This window comes from Aedes albopictus, chromosome 1 (genome assembly GCF_035046485.1).
Source record: "Aedes albopictus strain Foshan chromosome 1, AalbF5, whole genome shotgun sequence".
NCBI classification, from domain to species: Eukaryota; Metazoa; Arthropoda; class Insecta; order Diptera; family Culicidae; genus Aedes; species Aedes albopictus.
This window is the reverse complement of record NC_085136.1, coordinates 187229647-187247233: the sequence shown is the minus strand read 5'-3', so window position 1 is coordinate 187247233 and position 17587 is coordinate 187229647. Positions and strand designations below refer to the sequence as shown.

At 43.7% G+C, this 17587-nt stretch overlaps 2 protein-coding genes across 9 annotated transcripts in view; one reads left to right on the top strand and one right to left on the bottom strand.

The window, feature by feature from the left end:
* The window catches only part of LOC109423119 (ATP-binding cassette sub-family D member 1), a 94817-nt gene that overhangs the window by 25083 nt on the left and 52147 nt on the right, over positions 1-17587 (bottom strand). For all 7 annotated transcript variants that reach the window (XM_029852156.2, XM_029852159.2, XM_062846009.1 and 4 more), the window contains one exon: positions 779-1504. In XM_029852156.2, the coding sequence (XP_029708016.1) occupies positions 779-1377 (599 nt within the window). In that variant the 5' untranslated portion in view covers positions 1378-1504. The remainder of the gene's footprint in view (positions 1-778; positions 1505-17587) is intronic.
* LOC134285383 (uncharacterized) lies at positions 8793-16762 on the top strand. Of its 2 annotated transcripts, none has more exons than XR_009996328.1 (2): positions 8793-16268; positions 16327-16762. XR_009996328.1 is itself a non-coding variant. In XM_062846008.1 (2 exons), the coding sequence occupies exon 2, from the start codon at positions 9729-9731 to the stop codon at positions 15834-15836; it is 6108 nt and encodes a 2035-aa protein (XP_062701992.1). In that variant the 5' UTR covers positions 8793-9225; positions 9284-9728; the 3' UTR covers positions 15837-16762. The 2 variants fall into 2 exon arrangements, 1 of the variants encoding a protein (XP_062701992.1); XM_062846008.1 differs by having other exon boundaries at positions 8793-9225; positions 9284-16762.

Genomic DNA, 17587 nt, shown 5'->3' with positions numbered 1-17587 from the left:
AAGTGCCATCAGTAATTTCACGCTCCCATATTCATCCTATTTGAAAACAAGCGATTACGGCACTGATTGATTCAGTTTTTTTTGTTTTCATGCGTGGTCACTTCCAACAAAAAAAAGTGCAAAAATAAGAAACAAAGAAAACAGTGCTTCAATCCTTTGTTTTTCGTAGGATGAAAATTGGAACCACATGCTTAATAAGGGAACAATACCCTATTGTTGATTTGACTTATTATACCAGTCAACTTGAGATTTTAGCTTCCGAGTCCTTCCGAAAAGTTTTGCATAGTACCTTCGGTCGGACAAGAAAATTTTAATCTCGTTTTTTGAAAAAAAAAAAGAGTTTAATATCATGATATTTTTTCAAGGTTGCCTAATACGTTTCAATTAGCGTGCGTTGAAAAAAAAATATGTTTCAATAATAAGAATTATGTAAATATTACGTAAATAATCATGATGTCTTTTCCATGTCGCTACCATCAATTGTGATTCTTAGTCTGAGTCATCCACAGTTGAAATGAACTTAGCACAGCAGGAATGACAGAGTCTATAAATTCTGTAGATTATTAGTTATAAGGGTCAAACAACGATCTTTGAAAATCAATTTAAAATAGACAGTTATCAGCAGACATTTACAATTAGCCATAAATATATTAGCCTTCCTATGCACTTTTTGTTCTCAGATCATTACTGTCGTAATGCATGACTTTTGACATCTACCTCATGTACACGCTATTCCAGGAAAGCACAAATCATCTCAAAACAAGGAAGTTCGACTCACCTAAACGCCAGTGCTAGTTTGTTCTCCAGATAACGAATCATTGAGTTGATGAACGTGGCCGGTATCGCTATGCCGAACCACTTCAGCAGCATAAGCACAAAATTTTTCACATCTTTCCTCACAATGTACTTGACTATGGCGCCTTCCATCGCGGCCACATAAATACTCAGGAAGGTTCTCGATATGAGGCACGTGGTGTGAACGGCCAGCAGAGCCGTTTCTTCGCACAAAATACGCGGCACCATGATTTGGATCAACTTTTTCAGCTGGAGAATGAACTCTAGGTTAAGGCCAGGCAATTTTTTCCGTCTTCGTTTCTTCTCGATGATTATTTTTTCGATTTTGTCCTCGGGATCCTCGATGACCGCCTTGGTGAGGTTGTTGTTTTCATTTCTACTAAGACCACTATCACATTTCGTTTCGGTTGTTGTACTTTGACTACGTTCTAGTTGTTGCTTGATGTATGGGTAGGACAGCTTCAAACCGTAGGCGACAAGGGCTGTCCCAAGTAGTCCTCGGGAGACTAGCTCTTTGGAGCAGCCCAGCTCCTCGAGCTTATCGAAGGACTTTTTGGCAAACTTTGATATGACAGTCGGCATTGTGATGTAATTGGGACTTCCGGTTCCGCTCAACTATATATACATAGCACACACCGACATATGCAGAAAGGAAGCTAGATTTTCGTTCTCCGTTCAACCCATTCTAGCAGACTGCAGCTCAGTTCATCTGAAAGTGAGAAAAAACAGAAGATCAAGATGAAATTATATGTTTCTTTAATGCATTTGCTTTATTGCATTTGCTATGAAGGTGAAAGAGGAACATTCAGTGCTATGTTTTTCATTTTCTTATGATACATATTCTTTAGAGTCAGTCGTTCTTCCAAATATGTATGGTTGCATAATTTTTACTTTATTTTCATTTAATATGCATGAAAAAGCTTGTATTCAAAATATGTTTCACGTATTCACAAATGCAACTATAACAAGCAAATCATCGTTTAAAGTTGAAAAAAAAAACCCGCGCTAATAAATCGAGGTCTCTTAATTCTATCTGACTATAATAATAAATCTTTGAGATGAATAAAGAACACGTTTTTTCTTCCAATTGAATTTCATGCATCTTTTTACCTTTTTTTTCAGTAGTTGTTTGGCTTCATGCATCAGATGTTGTAAACAATTGAATCTGTCTATCAAGATGTAAAAGGTACTAGACCAGCGTAGTGGAATAATCATGGCATTATGTTACTTGGCATGCAAAAACCTTTCAAGGATGTTTACTCTTATTCTTTCAAAGCAGAACCTAATTTCCGCTTCTGCACACCACTATTGTTCTGATTTGACACACCGTCACTACTACGCGGGTTTCCAGAAGATTGCCATTACTGGTGAGTAATTGTTCTATTGATCGAAAGTCGACAAAATCAGAACGATCTTGAGCGAGTGTGGCAGCGCCAGCGGGTAGGTAGGTATCATCGAATCATCGTGCTGATAGTTTCCGCAGGCCGGCTGGTGAATGGTAAGTAATTATTTGACAGTCATTGCAAGGCTGCGCAATTATAGTTTGCCGGTCGCCATGTATCGCACAGAGCAGCGCAGCTTACGTCAATGAGAGAACTCGTCGGGTGGTAGGTCGAGAAGATCAGCAAATTTCGAGTAATGTTCGACCATAGACAAACAGATTTTGATCGAAACAAATATATTTTTCAAGTGTATCCAATTGATCACAATTTGAAACATCATCCGCGTCAGATCAAAAGGTTTAACGTATAAGAGATTTTGGGGTTATCCATCTCAGGTCTTACGAGTTTACTACCTTTTCAAAGAAAGAACGTACATTTTTGTGAGTTTGTCAGGGGTGTTATTCAATCCCAGGTCATCTGTGTGAATGAAATGCGTTATAACTTCTCCAACATTATTAATGTAAAGGGCTACATATACTTTTGATTTAATAATAATAAAACATAATATTTTCTCACGTCTTCATTTCATTAAGGTTGATATCGTTATTGATATCATTGGAATCACTGAAATTTTCAAAAGCATTTTCACACATAAGGAAGCAAGAATGCATTCTTCGTGCAGCTCGAACGCGAGTACCAACACTGCCTAAGCCACGACACGACGTCAAAAGGATCATCATAGTAGATTTAAACGTTCAGGTAGGCCAGGAGAAATTCAAACCGACGATTGGAAAGTTCGGCGCTCACCAGCTGTCGAGCGAACACGGCCATCCGTAGCACAATTTTCAAGCACAGCCTCCCTTATCGTTACAACTGGATCAATACAGGGAAAAAATGACAACTTCCTGACGGACGGGCGTGCGATGATCGAAAGATGTAAGCAGAACTACCCGAGCAGAAAAGAATAGCAACAAAATAACATATCGAAGTATTTATCTTAAATAACATTATACCGCGATATTCCCTTCATATGGTGGACAAAATAACAAAAATGAATACCATAATTTTGTATAAATAACACCTGAAAAATAACAAGCCATGTTATTTCAATAATGAATACATGCCATAAATTTCAAGTGCTCTATTTGTTATGCAGAAGGTATGAAATAACCAAGTCTTGCTATTGAATTGAATATTTTTCGATAGCTCCAGATGTAATGACAAATCTTGTTATTCAGTTATTTTCCCAGCTAAATCAGCAATACCACATCAATACCTAACTTTGCTCAAATACCTCCATTTGTTATTGTGGTGTTCTCATAACATTGCTTAGAATAATATAACAATACCAACTTGAGCACAGGTTGCTATTAGCACGGTTTTTGTAAGGTATGCCCTTCTGCTCGGGTACGACGAACACCTGATTGACGCTGATAGCACAGACATAGAGGACCAAGGTAGCGGAAGCAATGACTACGTCAGCACAGCATTGGGCAACAACGAGCCAACTTCCATGTCGTGGGAAATTAAGCATACTAGGCAACAGCCCATAATCGAAAAGTCAGCTGCTGGCCAGGATTGTATGGAAGCTGAACTCGTCAAGATGAGCCCGAAAAAGTTGGTCACCAGCATGCACCGGCTATACTTCCCGGCTAACGCTCCGCTCCCCGACACCGAGGAGTTGGTTTCCTACTTAGCGCCCCGGCACAGGCGGCGCTTATCAAGTTATAACCAATTAATAAAATAATCATTACTGCCAGGTTCGAAATACGGCTTTACTCGACAATTCAAAGTAACGTATCGACCGGTCCATATAGCGGTCGAATTTCGACAACGAATTTAATGCCGTCGGAAATAAAGTTCCAAAAGACGACATTAGAATCTGCAAAGGCGACTTCAACGCGAAGATCGGCTCCGATAGCGTGGATGTAAATAAAAAATAAATAAATAAAATGCGTTCTGGCAACAACGACCTTGAAATAGGGGACTCGTTCTTACCCCAATGACCATGGCATAAAATCACGTGGGTATTTCGATGTTTGGAAAAAAACGCTGCGCTGATATCGCGTCTGACAATCATCTTCTAATCGGCAAGATCTGGGAACGCATTGCTCGGATCCAGCGGCACAAGGAAAGACTCAGACGACGATTCAACACACGCCGAGTAGAAATTCCAGCTGTGAAGAGATCGTTTGTTGACGAACTTGGAACCCGATCAGTGGATGTTCCGGAAGTTGGCAGCGTAGAAGAGCAGTGGACGGTAATCAAAAAAGCCTTTATTGGAACCAGCGAGAATAACCTGGTTCAGCTGCGTACTCGACAAAAAGAGTGAATCACTGATGGAATCCGGCAGAAGACTGACTAGCGCAGAGAAGCAAAGGCCGCGATAGAGCGGACAAGAACCAGAGCCAAAATTCGAGTCCCGTCAACGTTATTTGGCTCTAGAAGAAAAGGAAGTCAAACGCAGCTGTAGACGGGACAATTGAGCATGGGTGGACTCCTTGACTGACGACAGGGAGAAAGCCGCCACAACTGACGATATCCATCTCCTCTACTATATGTTACGACACTTGAGTGGAACAAGGATGATTCCGAGGATGCCTGTGAAAGACGCTACAGGACAGTTACTGATCGACCCAACTGACCAGCTAAATCGTTGGTTTGAGCACTTCGAACCACTTATTCATGTTTCGACGTCCGAACCGCTTAGGGTACGGCGAATCACCCGCGTCAGCTCTGAGACGCCATCATTGCATGAGATAAGATCCATGGAATCCAACAAAGCTGCCGGGTTCGCATTTGAGCAGAGATGCTCAAAGCTGACTCCATGCTGTCCACGCATTCCACACATTATTGCACGCAAAAAATCCGTTCCAATATACGTGAACTCTCAGTCACGGCAACGGGAACAAACGGAAACTATGCATAGCAACGATAACAACAATAATAAATGTACACCGTGAACTAGATATCACGGTTTCTAGAACGCTTATATTGGCAGCTGGAACTAGTTCCAGTTCACGGTGTATATTTGCTTGTTCTCATATTTGCGTTTGTTTGTTCACGTTTATCAGACAGATTTTTTCGCGTGTGACTACGTAAAAGCATTCGATCTTAACCACAAAAATCTGTGGACGCCCTAAGATTCAAGGGAGGCCCAGAAAAAATAGTCCACCTAATCTAATCGAAACGCAGTACAAAGCCTTCACATGGAGGGTCCTGCGAAACGAAGCTTTGTTCGATCCCATCCGGGTAGTCGCTGGTATAAAGATAAGGATGGTATCACCGCTACTGTTTCTCGGCGCAATCGACGAGATCATGGTTGAGGCGATTGATCGTGCACTTAATCGTGTGCTACTTTGACAACCCATCACTATGGCACATCTTTACGGTTCCGATTTGGCCGATGATGTTGCTCTACTAGCCCAACGACGCTCTGACATGCAGAGCAAGCACAACTACCTGGCGGAACGCTCCTCTACGGCGGGCCTAACCATTAACGTTAGCAAGTTCAAATAGATGGATGTCTACACGGAGATGGTCGTGGCGACGAAGCTTCAACAAGGAGCTCAAGGAAGTCGATGGGAATCTGACCTGAACACAGGTCAAGGCTACAGCAAGCAGCTGCCCAGGATGCTCAGGATACATGAGTGAACGAGTTCGTTCGAATCTCGCCGGAGACTACGACAAGGTGATAAACTCTCATTTCTGCTGGCGATGTTGAAGCCTGGTAGGTGTTATGCGACGGACACAACAGGCAGGGCAAGGTTTTTTACAAAATCTGGCCAATTGGTCTGTTTTGCGGATCATATGGATACGAGAGCATTTGGTACGGTGATAGAACTGTACACCCTAGTGTACACCCATCTGCAACGTGAAGTAGCAAACGTCGCACTGAAGAACGTGTCCAAAACAAAGTACATGCTAGCGGAGGAATCATTAACCCTAAAAGGAATACCTGGGGTCCATTGGACCCCAGGCGCCTTTCAGAGCTCGTCTTTGATGGAACACACTCAGCGAGGTGACGAAATAGAGACCATGAAGGTATCCCTTTTAGGGTTAATAACAGGGAAGCATTGGCAGCAGATTCGATAGAAGGAGATAGACACTTTTAAGGTGACGGAGGACTTCGTCTACCTGGGATCCTTATTAACATCAGACAAAAACTAGCCGTGAAATCCCTGTGATCGATAAAAATTCTCAAGATCATCTCACCATATGTACTATTTAGAAAATGTTGATATGGTCGGTGTCTCTTTACCGACACGAGACCTGAACTACGCTCCTGGGAAGACATGCAAACACTCAAAGTGTAGGAGCATCGGATGCTAAGGACCATCTCTGGCGGTGTGCAGGAAAACTGTGTGTGGCAGAGAAGAATGACAACAGTCCTGCAAAGCTGGTGATCGCAAGAGATCCGGATGGTACAAGAAGACCTGGAGGGCGGATCTGGTGCAGAGTGATCTGGAAAATGTGGGTGCGGCCGAGGATGGAGGACTACGATCACGAACGGAGTGTTGAGTCGGGGAATTCGGTCCCAACATTTCAAAAGGGCGTAGCTACTTTTGCAAATATTACATTCATTCAAAGCTGTAGATTCTTAATTAAATTAATTAATTATCGATTTTTGCGGCTTAACCAGCCGAATGGAAGTTTTACTTTATTCCAAAAGCTAGACTTTACATATACTGGCGTGAGTGAGAAATGGACAAATTGAGGTGAAATTTGCGAAAAAGTTACTCGTCCTCTCGGTGAGACTCGAACTCGTAGCCGTAGCCGTAGGAGTCGTGAGTTCGAGTCTCACCGAGAGGACGAGTAACTTTTTCGCAAATTTCACCTCAATTTGTCCATTTCTCACTCACGCCAGTATATGTAAAGTCTAGCTTTTGGAAGTGTAGATTCTTGTTCATCCCTAAACTACTATAGTTGTCAGAAAGAGAGGCATTTTTACTGTCCAGTATAGTTGTAAAATGTGCGGGAAGGATGAAATGCGATCCACCGCTTTGAAAAAGGTAATACATCGAATATTTTTTACGCCTTTTTGAAATGTTGACGTCCAATTGTGGAATTAGTGTTAACCTTTGCGTCACCAACGTATATTGCGTACTCAAAATTTGATGTTTATTTGGTTCTATTTTCTTCAATTTTTATCCGATTTTGATGAAATTTTGACTTTGACAGAACAACCAGAAATGACTACCATTTCATAGAATGCACCGGTTGGTGAAGTTGCATGACCAGTTCCGGATTTATATGTAAACCCAGTGGGATGCGTTGGTTATCCAAATACAATATTGTTCCGATTATTTCACGCCCCTTTTCAAAAATGCTTTTAAATATTCTACAAAATCTGTACCCATTTTTAATCTTTTTACTGTTGCAAAACGTGCCTTCAACATTTATCTTAAAGAAGAGGGGAAACACTTGCTCTCAAATGTAACAGCAAATGAATCATAAATTAATGACTGACGCGCGGAGGCCGTGATAAAATCGGAACATTGCTGTAAGACATTTTGGTTGTTTTTTACAGATCTTATATAGATCAATAAGTTTCTACATCTGAATCATGAAGTATTCGTATCTTCGGATACTTTGAGGTCATTTGGAACTAAAGTGGCCTGTTCCGGATTCCGAGGTACCGTAAAACTGGGTAACTTTGATAGATTTTTTTGCACGCAGTGAATTTAGCAGTCAAATCATAAACTGCTTTTTTTTAATTTTAACTGTACATCAACATATTATTATATGTTCTTCTTCTTCTTGGCGTAACGTCGTCACTGGGACAAAGCCTGCTTCTCAGCTTTGTGTTCTATGAGCACTTCCACAGTTATTAACTGAGAGCTTCCTCTGCCAATGACCATTTTGCATGTGTATATCGTGTGGCAGGCACGAAGATACTCTATGCCCAAGGAAGTCAAGGAAATTTCCTTTACGAAAAGATCCTGGACCGACCGGGAATCGAACCCGTCACCCTCAGCATGACCATGCTGAATACCCGTGCGTTTACCGCCTCGGCTATATGGGCCCTTTTATTATATGTTACGTATATTAAATTTTATTTTTGCTTTAGAAATTTATATTAACATATTGGACACAACAGTTCTAACTACATGAAATTACAAACGTTGCATACATTTAGGCGTTTACCGATTTCCGTCCCAATTTTCAAAATTGATTTCAATTCGTGAAAACACACTTCGTTAAGAGATTCAAGACCATATTTAGGTTCTACTATGATCGATCTACCGAGGATAAGCCACAAATTGAAAAAAAAAAAATAACCAAAACGTTGTTGTAGAGCAAAATGTTTGAAGGCGGTCTCCTTTGTCCAACCGACGTACCCCACTGGGTTTCCGTATAAATCCGGAATCGGTCAACCAACTTGTCCAACCGATGCATTCTATGAAACGGTAGTAATTTCCGGTTGTTTAGTCAAATTTTCATCAACATCGGGTGAAAATTGAAGAAAATAGAGCTAAATGAACATCGAATTTTAAGTGCGCAAAATACGTTGGTGACGCAAAGGTTAATATAATAATGGTGTAATGCCAAATAAATAAAAAAGTGATGCGAAATGAAGGAAAGCCTACACGAAAAAAAATTTCCATATTGAATGTATAAGAAAATGTTATACTTTTTGTGGGCTGCCCTATTGGACAGCACGCGCCCTTTGTAATAATGTTTCTAGTGCAACCCTGCCCCTTGATGCTCTGGCGACACTGGACTGGATTGACAGAGCTGCCGTCTGTCAAAAGCCGTGAGTACAAAAAAAAACTAGATGAATGAGAAGCAGAAAAACATCCACGTTTGAAGATCACTCCTATTCCGTAGTGTTTATTCCCTTAATAGTTCTAACTAATACTCGCATATACTGCCAAATTTAGTGAATTTATAGTGGCAGAGAGGTAAAGTGAATTTGTTATATATTAGATCCTAAAACTAACTAAAAAATTATTTACTAGGGCCTAGAACTTACATGCAAATTAGCGCACAAAAGTGCCTAACCTAAGTGTATACTAAATCTACATCTTTCATTGAACCTATACCGGTAAGCCAATGATAAAACTATAAATTTGCTTCCAAATTCAAGATTACCATTGTTACAGCTCCATCATAACCATAAGACCCTTATTACCCGCCGAAACTGAACTAGGGGAACTAAACGTAAGTAATTATATGTATATCTATATCAAGTCCCGTTGACAACACCGCAACAAAATTTGTTATCTACCTTACACAGAACATAATTTGCTACCAAAACCCCACACGTTATAGATACACCAGCTTATATATGTAGTTAATGCTTACGATATATTGTTTCCTGTGCATTAGTATGCATTGGCATGAACTTAAGAACTAATTGTGAAATATTATATACCCTCTGTCCTACTTGCACAGGAAATTAGTAATCTCCCGAATAAAGAGCTAACAAAACCGATCCCTGCTCTGGAGGTTATTAAGGCGGAAGAATCCCCCTATCAGTCAAAGTAACAGACGGTAGAGTTGGTCGAAGCGAACTTCGACAAATTACTAATTTCGTTTACGCGAGTGATGTCGAGTCGAAAAAGTGGTAAAGATGGCAAAAGCGGTTCAAAAGGTGCGCGGTCGAAAGAGAAGCCAACAGAAACGATCGATAACAGTGATGGTGCTAATGTAGTGGTGGTGGTCACGGGCGACAAAGAGGATGAAGAACAAGTTCCAGAACAGGACTGCACGTTCTGCCAGGAGTCGGATAACGATGAGATGGTTCAGTGCGACAAGTGCGACCGCTGGATTCATTTCGCATGTGTTGGTGTCACAGAAGAAATCGCGGATAAGAGTTGGAGTTGTCCCAAATGTGTAACTACAACCGGGTTCCAGCTGTCTCCGTCTTCTGCTGCTAAACGCCTTCCGGCGGGGCTTCCATGTCGCGCAGACCAACCAAAGTCTGCCGCTTCAAAAGAGCAGCTCATCCCCAGGAGAACTCTCGCAACTGGCAAGGGTGCACGGTGCAATACGCTGTCGGAGCCGATAGGAAAGACTTTTCCGACTCACGGCGACCCTCACGGAGCCACATCTCGTGCCAAAACAGTCAAGTCGGTAGCATCAACGTCGTCTCGTAGATCCCTACTCCAACTACAGCTTCAACGGCTTGAGGAAGAACAAGAACACGAGAAGCAACAAGCTGAAAAATACCGGTCCTACCTGGACAGGAAATATGAACTCTTGGAGCAGATGCACAGCCAAACCGGATCCGATTGTAGTGCATCACAAAGCCGAGTTAGACAGTGGGTTCACGAAGTGACCAATGTACGAACCGAAAATACACTAGATGCCCGGACTACAGAAGCCTTCGACCCACAGAGACACTCAACACAGAACTACTCCGAGCAAGCTCAAGTCGGTTCTACTCCTTCGTCGAATCAGCATCGCCGCAGTCAGGATAGAGGCGCAGATCATGGTGGGTGCTGCGGTCCTCGGCGAGAACGGCCGTCTCGACCGTTATCTACAGGTAGGAGCCTCGTAGAGTCCTTCGAACAGCTCAGTCATCAGCAAAGGAGAGCCTTTCGAGAAACACATTTCCATTCAGAAGCTCACGAGGAAGATTTCGGACCGTGTTCGTTTTCCCGGCAACAGTTGGCAGCTCGTCAAGGGCTCTCAAAAGATTTGCCCAAGTTTTCCGGTAAGTTTGAAGAGTGGCCGATCTTCATGTCGATGTTTAATAGCACGACCAACGTGTGCGGCTTTTCGAATGAAGAAAACCTCATTCGGCTTCAGAAGGCCTTAGAAGGAAAGGCGTACGAAACGGCCCAGAGTTTACTGATGCACCCGTCAAACGTTCCGGCGATCATGCGAACATTGAAAATGAGATTCGGACAACCCGAAGCCGTTGTTCACTCCCTGATCCAAAAGGTGAATGCCCTACCATCTATACGTGAGGAACGACTGGAGACGTTAGTGGAGTTTGCAGTGAACGTGCAAAATTTCTGCGCCACCGTGGATGCGTACGAACTCGAAGACTACATGTATAACGTCTCCCTTCTACATCAGTTGGTGAGCAAGCTTCCAGCGACCTTAAAGCTAGACTGGGCTAGGCATCGACAGAACCTTCAGCGGGTCAACTTGGCAACCTTTGGGAACTGGGTGTATTCGTTAGCCGAGGCAGCTAGTACGGTTGTAAGCCCTGTGGATGCAAACGAGTCGACGAAGCCGACACGCAGCGAAGGACGCGGAAATTTCGGTGGGAATAAGAAATCGAACGCATACGTAAACGCACACGCTGAGACGGCATCGGAATCCAGCAATCATCAAAAGTTCGAAGATTCTGATGCAGACCCGAAGGAGATGACCGGCGCGTCAGTCGGTAAGCAGTCGACTCACGTGGACGATAGCTGTGTGGTATGCAAAGGAAGATGTAAAAACGTTTCGAAGTGTCAACAGTTCATGGAGTTGTCTCGCGAATCCAGATGGGCTTTGGTAAAAGAATTCAGACTGTGTCGAAACTGTCTACGTCGGCACAAAGGAGGATGTGACGCTAAACCATGCGGTAAAAATGGATGCGCCTATAAACATCACCAGTTACTCCATAATGACCAGAAAGTCCAGCCATCCTCTAGCCAAGATTTGCAAATGTCCACTGCAGCTCCAGCTCAGATTCCTAGGTTACCGAGGTCCGCTGGGGAAGTACCAACACACGACTGCAATATTCATCAAGCGAAACCTAATGCAGTACTGTTCCGTTATCTGCCCGTCGTACTCAGCGGGCCTCAAGGCTCTATTAAAACTTATGCGTTCCTGGATGAAGGTTCCCATTTGAGCCTAATAGATCAGGAACTAGCGGAACAACTCAAGCTCGAAGGCACTACGATACCCTTATGCCTCCGTTGGACGGGAGGAACACAGCGATGCGAACGAGACTCGCAGTCCGTTACCCTCGATATATCCGGCACGAACAAAGCAGCCAAGAATTTCCAGCTATCCGGAGTAAGAACAGTTGAAGAACTCTTGCTTCCGCACCAGACACTTAACGCAGAGGAATTAGGACAACAATATCCACATCTCAAGGGACTCTCCATAGATTCCTACTACGATGCTCGACCAAGAATTCTTATCGGAATGAAGCACGTGCAAGTCAGCCTAGTATTGAAAAGCAGAGAGGGAAACTATGGTGAACCAGTAGCCGTAAAAACACGGCTGGGGTGGACAGTATGCGGCGGAGGAGACATGGAAGCAGGCAACGTAAGCAATCTGATCCACTATACCTTCCACGTGTGTTCGTGTGAGCAGACGCAAGACGACGAGTTGCATCAGGCAGTGAAAAAACATTTTGCCTTGGATAGTCTTGGTGTGACAAAACCAGAAAAGCTTCTTCTCTCTGCTGACGATCAACGTGCGCAGGACCTCTTGAAGAAATTAACTACTCATGATGGGGAAAGATACACAACTGGGTTACTGTGGCGGCACGATAACGTTCGCCTACCTGAAAGTTACGCTATGGCACTGCGAAGACATCAATGCTTACAAAAGCGCCTCGCCAAAGATCCGGAATTAGCTGAAACGTTACAACAAATGATGGCGGACTACGTGTCAAAGGGATACGTGCGGCAGATCTCGGAGGAAGAACTCAGCCTCAAGTTTTCAAGAGTGTGGTACCTTCCTGTATTTCCCGTTGTAAACCATAATAAGCCAGGAAAGGTGCGACTGGTTTGGGACTGTGCCACATGCTCCTTCGGTGTTTCGCTGAATTCCACCCTTCTAAAGGGTCCCGATCAGCTTTGTTCGCTGCTGTCTATCTTACTGCAATTCAGGGAAAACAGAGTGGGGCTGACCGGTGACATACGGGAAATGTTCCACCAGATACGCATCCGAGACGAGGATCAACAGTGTCAACGGTTCTTGTGGTGGAACGATAAAGGAGAAGTTGTGATCTACGTTATGCAGGTTATGACCTTTGGTGCCTGTTGCTCCCCCAGCTGCGCACAATATGCAAAAAACGTCAACGCCGAACGTCATGCAGGAGAGTACCCGGACGCAGCCGAAGTAATCCAGAAAAAGCACTATGTGGATGACATGCTTGTCAGTCTGGAAACTGAGGAAGAGGCGGTGCGAATAGCAAGAGAGGTGAAGTACGTTCATCAGCAGGGCGGATTTGAAATCCGGAATTGGATTAGCAATTCACCAGCAGTACTAAGAGCTCTAAACAAAAAAAAAGAGGACTTGCTGAATGAGAAAGATCTGGACTTGTCACCAGAAGTAAGCACCGAGAAAGTCTTGGGTATGTGGTGGTGTACCGCTTCAGATACATTTACGTACAAGGTCGGATGGAAGCGCTACGACAGTGATCTTCTGGAAGGCCGTAGACGCCCTACAAAACGAGAGGTTCTACGGGTGCTGATGTCCATATTCGACCCCCTTGGGTTGATCAGCCACTTTCTCATGTTCCTGAAGGTGCTATTGCAAGAAGTGTGGCGCTCCGGTGTGCAGTGGGATGAGGAGATAACTGACGACGCATTTTCAAAGTGGCAACAGTGGCTCAAGTTATTACCTGAAGTAGAGCAAGTTCAAATCCCCAGGTGTTATAGATCACAATCCCAAAGCCCCGAGGAAGAAGCTGAACTCCATATATTCGCCGATGCCAGTGAATGTGGGATGGCCGCCGTCGCCTTCTTACGCTTCGTCAAGAACGGAACCGTCGAATGCAGAATCGTTGCCGCAAAGACGCGAGTTGCGCCCCTGAAGTTTGTGTCCATACCCCGACTAGAACTGCAGGCTGCAGTGATTGGCGCTAGACTGGCTAACACGATCACAGACTCCCTGACCGTAAACATATCCAGAAAGTATTATTGGACCGACTCCCGTGACGTACTGTGCTGGTTGCACTCTGACCACCGGCGATACACCCAATTTGTAGCGTTCCGTGTCAGCGAAATTCTAGAGACTACCGAAGCAAACCAATGGCACTGGGTGCCGTCCAAGATGAACGTTGCAGACGACGGTACCAAATGGACTTCGCGACCCGATCTCACAGCAGTTAGCAGATGGTTCGTTGGACCAGAATTCCTACAGCGACCTGAAACAAATTGGCCACAGCAGCCGAAGAAGAGTAGATCCACAGAGGAAGAACTTCGTCCTAGACTGATTGCGAATCATACTGTCTGCGAACCCGTCATAAATCCATGCAACTTCTCCAGCTGGAAGCGTATGCTCAACATCACTTCGTACGTCCTGCGGTTCACGGCCAATTGTCGTCGAAAACTTCGTAGAGAATCGACCACCACCGGACAACTAACGACACCCGAACTGGTTTCCGCTGAAACCTACCTTCTACGTACTGCTCAACGTGAGGGCTACCCAGACGAGGTCACCATCTTGGAGAAATCAAAGCAGGCTGATAGCTCAAGGACCATACCAAAGCAAAGTAGCCTGTACCAGTTAACTCCGTGGATAGACAGCAAAGGACTTATGCGAATGCGTACAAGAATTGCAGCCTGTCATTACGCAACAGAAGACGCCAAGAAACCAATTATTCTACCTCGGGATCACCCCACTACCAACATGATAATTATGCACTATCATTGCCAATTCCACCATCAGAACCATGAGACAGTGGTCAATGAACTTCGGCAGAGGTTCAACATTCCACACATTCGTGCCGCTTATGCTAAGGTGAAGAGGAACTGCCAACGATGTAAAAATGATCATGCCAAGCCATGCCCACCAATAATGGCTGACCTTCCACCAGCGCGGGTTGCAGCATTTTCGCGACCCTTCACACACACAGGAATCGACTTTTTCGGACCTTATGAAGTTGCTGTTGGAAGGCGCACGGAAAAACGATGGGGAATGCTCGCAACCTGCTTGACGATCCGAGCTGTTCACATCGAAGTTGTGCACTCCCTAAGCACTGACTCCTGTATAATGGCAATTAGAAACTTCATTGCACGTCGTGGTACACCTAGAGTGATCTACAGTGATAGGGGGACCAACTTCATCGGAGCATCTCGTCAGATGAAAGAAGCTGCTACAAAAGTGAACGTGGACGAAGTTATGAAAGAGTTCACAACCGTTGACACCGAATGGTTGTTCAATCCACCCCTATCTCCTCACATGGGCGGCAGCTGGGAACGGCTAATAGGCAGCGTAAAACGGAATCTTCAAGCGATTAACCCACCTCGAAAGCCGACTGATGAAGTTCTGCAGAATGTATTCGTCGAGGTCGAAAACATCATAAACTCCAGACCATTAACCCACATCCCTGTTGATGATGACTGCGCGCCTGCTTTGACCCCGAACCACTTTCTTCTTGGTTCCTCAAATGGCGTCAAACCATTCTCTACTTTGGATGACAGTAATGCAGCTCTCCGTCAGAACATCTTTGCCTCGCAGGTGCTAGCGAACACATTCTGGAAGCGCTGGCTAAGTGACTATTTGCCAGAAATCACAAAGCGATCCAAGTGGTTCAACCGAACCAATCCAGTTGAAGTAGGTGATGTAGCAGTGATAACTGATCCCAAACTACCTCGAAATTGCTGGCCCAAGGGGAAAATCATCGTAACCCACCCAGGTAAGGACGGAGAAGTTCGTTCGGCTACCGTTAGAACTTCCACAGGAGTATACGTCAGGCCGGTTACCAAACTGGCAATCCTAGATGTCAGGCGCGACGGAAGTAAGCCAGCCTGATAGCTGGCGTACCCGGGGGGAGTGTGGGCTGCCCTATTGGACAGCACGCGCCCTTTGTAATAATGTTTCTAGTGCAACCCTGCCCCTTGATGCTCTGGCGACACTGGACTGGATTGACAGAGCTGCCGTCTGTCAAAAGCCGTGAGTACAAAAAAAAACTAGATGAATGAGAAGCAGAAAAACATCCACGTTTGAAGATCACTCCTATTCCGTAGTGTTTATTCCCTTAATAGTTCTAACTAATACTCGCATATACTGCCAAATTTAGTGAATTTATAGTGGCAGAGAGGTAAAGTGAATTTGTTATATATTAGATCCTAAAACTAACTAAAAAATTATTTACTAGGGCCTAGAACTTACATGCAAATTAGCGCACAAAAGTGCCTAACCTAAGTGTATACTAAATCTACATCTTTCATTGAACCTATACCGGTAAGCCAATGATAAAACTATAAATTTGCTTCCAAATTCAAGATTACCATTGTTACAGCTCCATCATAACCATAAGACCCTTATTACCCGCCGAAACTGAACTAGGGGAACTAAACGTAAGTAATTATATGTATATCTATATCAAGTCCCGTTGACAACACCGCAACAAAATTTGTTATCTACCTTACACAGAACATAATTTGCTACCAAAACCCCACACGTTATAGATACACCAGCTTATATATGTAGTTAATGCTTACGATATATTGTTTCCTGTGCATTAGTATGCATTGGCATGAACTTAAGAACTAATTGTGAAATATTATATACCCTCTGTCCTACTTGCACAGGAAATTAGTAATCTCCCGAATAAAGAGCTAACAAAACCGATCCCTGCTCTGGAGGTTATTAAGGCGGAAGAATCCCCCTATCAGTCAAAGTAACAGACGGTAGAGTTGGTCGAAGCGAACTTCGACACTTTTTTTCGTTTCCCTTATTTCGTTTATTTCGTTTTCCTCATAAATCTCATCTGTAAGTGAATTATGAAGCATAACATTCAACTAATAAAATCTATAATTCTAGCTTATGAGTGTTATTTAGTATTTTTAATAACTTGTATTAGAAGTGTTATAGTACGTATGCGTTGAACCTAATGAATTTTATTGCCGTATATTTTGGTTATGGAAGCTTAATAATTTAATTTCATGGTGAAAAAAAAAACGAAAACAGATTTTGAAACACTCGAAATAATTTTATTCTCTCATTTAAATTGCCGTAACAACGTTAACTTAGCAAACGAACATGAATCGGTTCTACGACCCTCCCAAAGCTGCTTCGTGCTGGAGGAATCTTCCCCCATAGAATTCCACTGCGCTTGCTTCCACAGCAGTTGCCTTCCACCGGATCCCAGAGCGACGCAGTTGGTGATCCCTTTCAACTCTCCGGCGTACATTCATGTTCAGCTCAAGGCTGGTCCGCTCTCGAGAAGGCAACAACGATGACGATCTTCCTCTAGTTGCCAGTGGACCTTTATTTTCCCAGGCCAAGGAACTCGAAAGCGCCGGAATGAGTATTGTGATGGTAGGGAACTTTATTGGGGCCGTTTTCCTGTCAAAGAGAAAAATTGTGTTAGCGTATAGAAATAAAGAAAATTAATGTATGATACCTACCGTGATCTTTAAGCACTTCCTTTTTGCGCAATTTGCTCTGCCATTCGATTAGTTTTCCCTGAGTTTTAAAAGAAACAGAGGAAAGCACACTTTTCAGCGAAGCGATGATAACAATGGCACCACTCCGTTGAATTTACGGCGACAACGTTT

Bases quoted from the DNA above. Each gene is read 5' to 3' on its own strand.
- LOC134285383 (XM_062846008.1), top strand. From the start codon at position 9,729: ATGTCGAGTCGAAAAAGTGGTAAAGATGGCAAAAGCGGTTCAAAAGGT.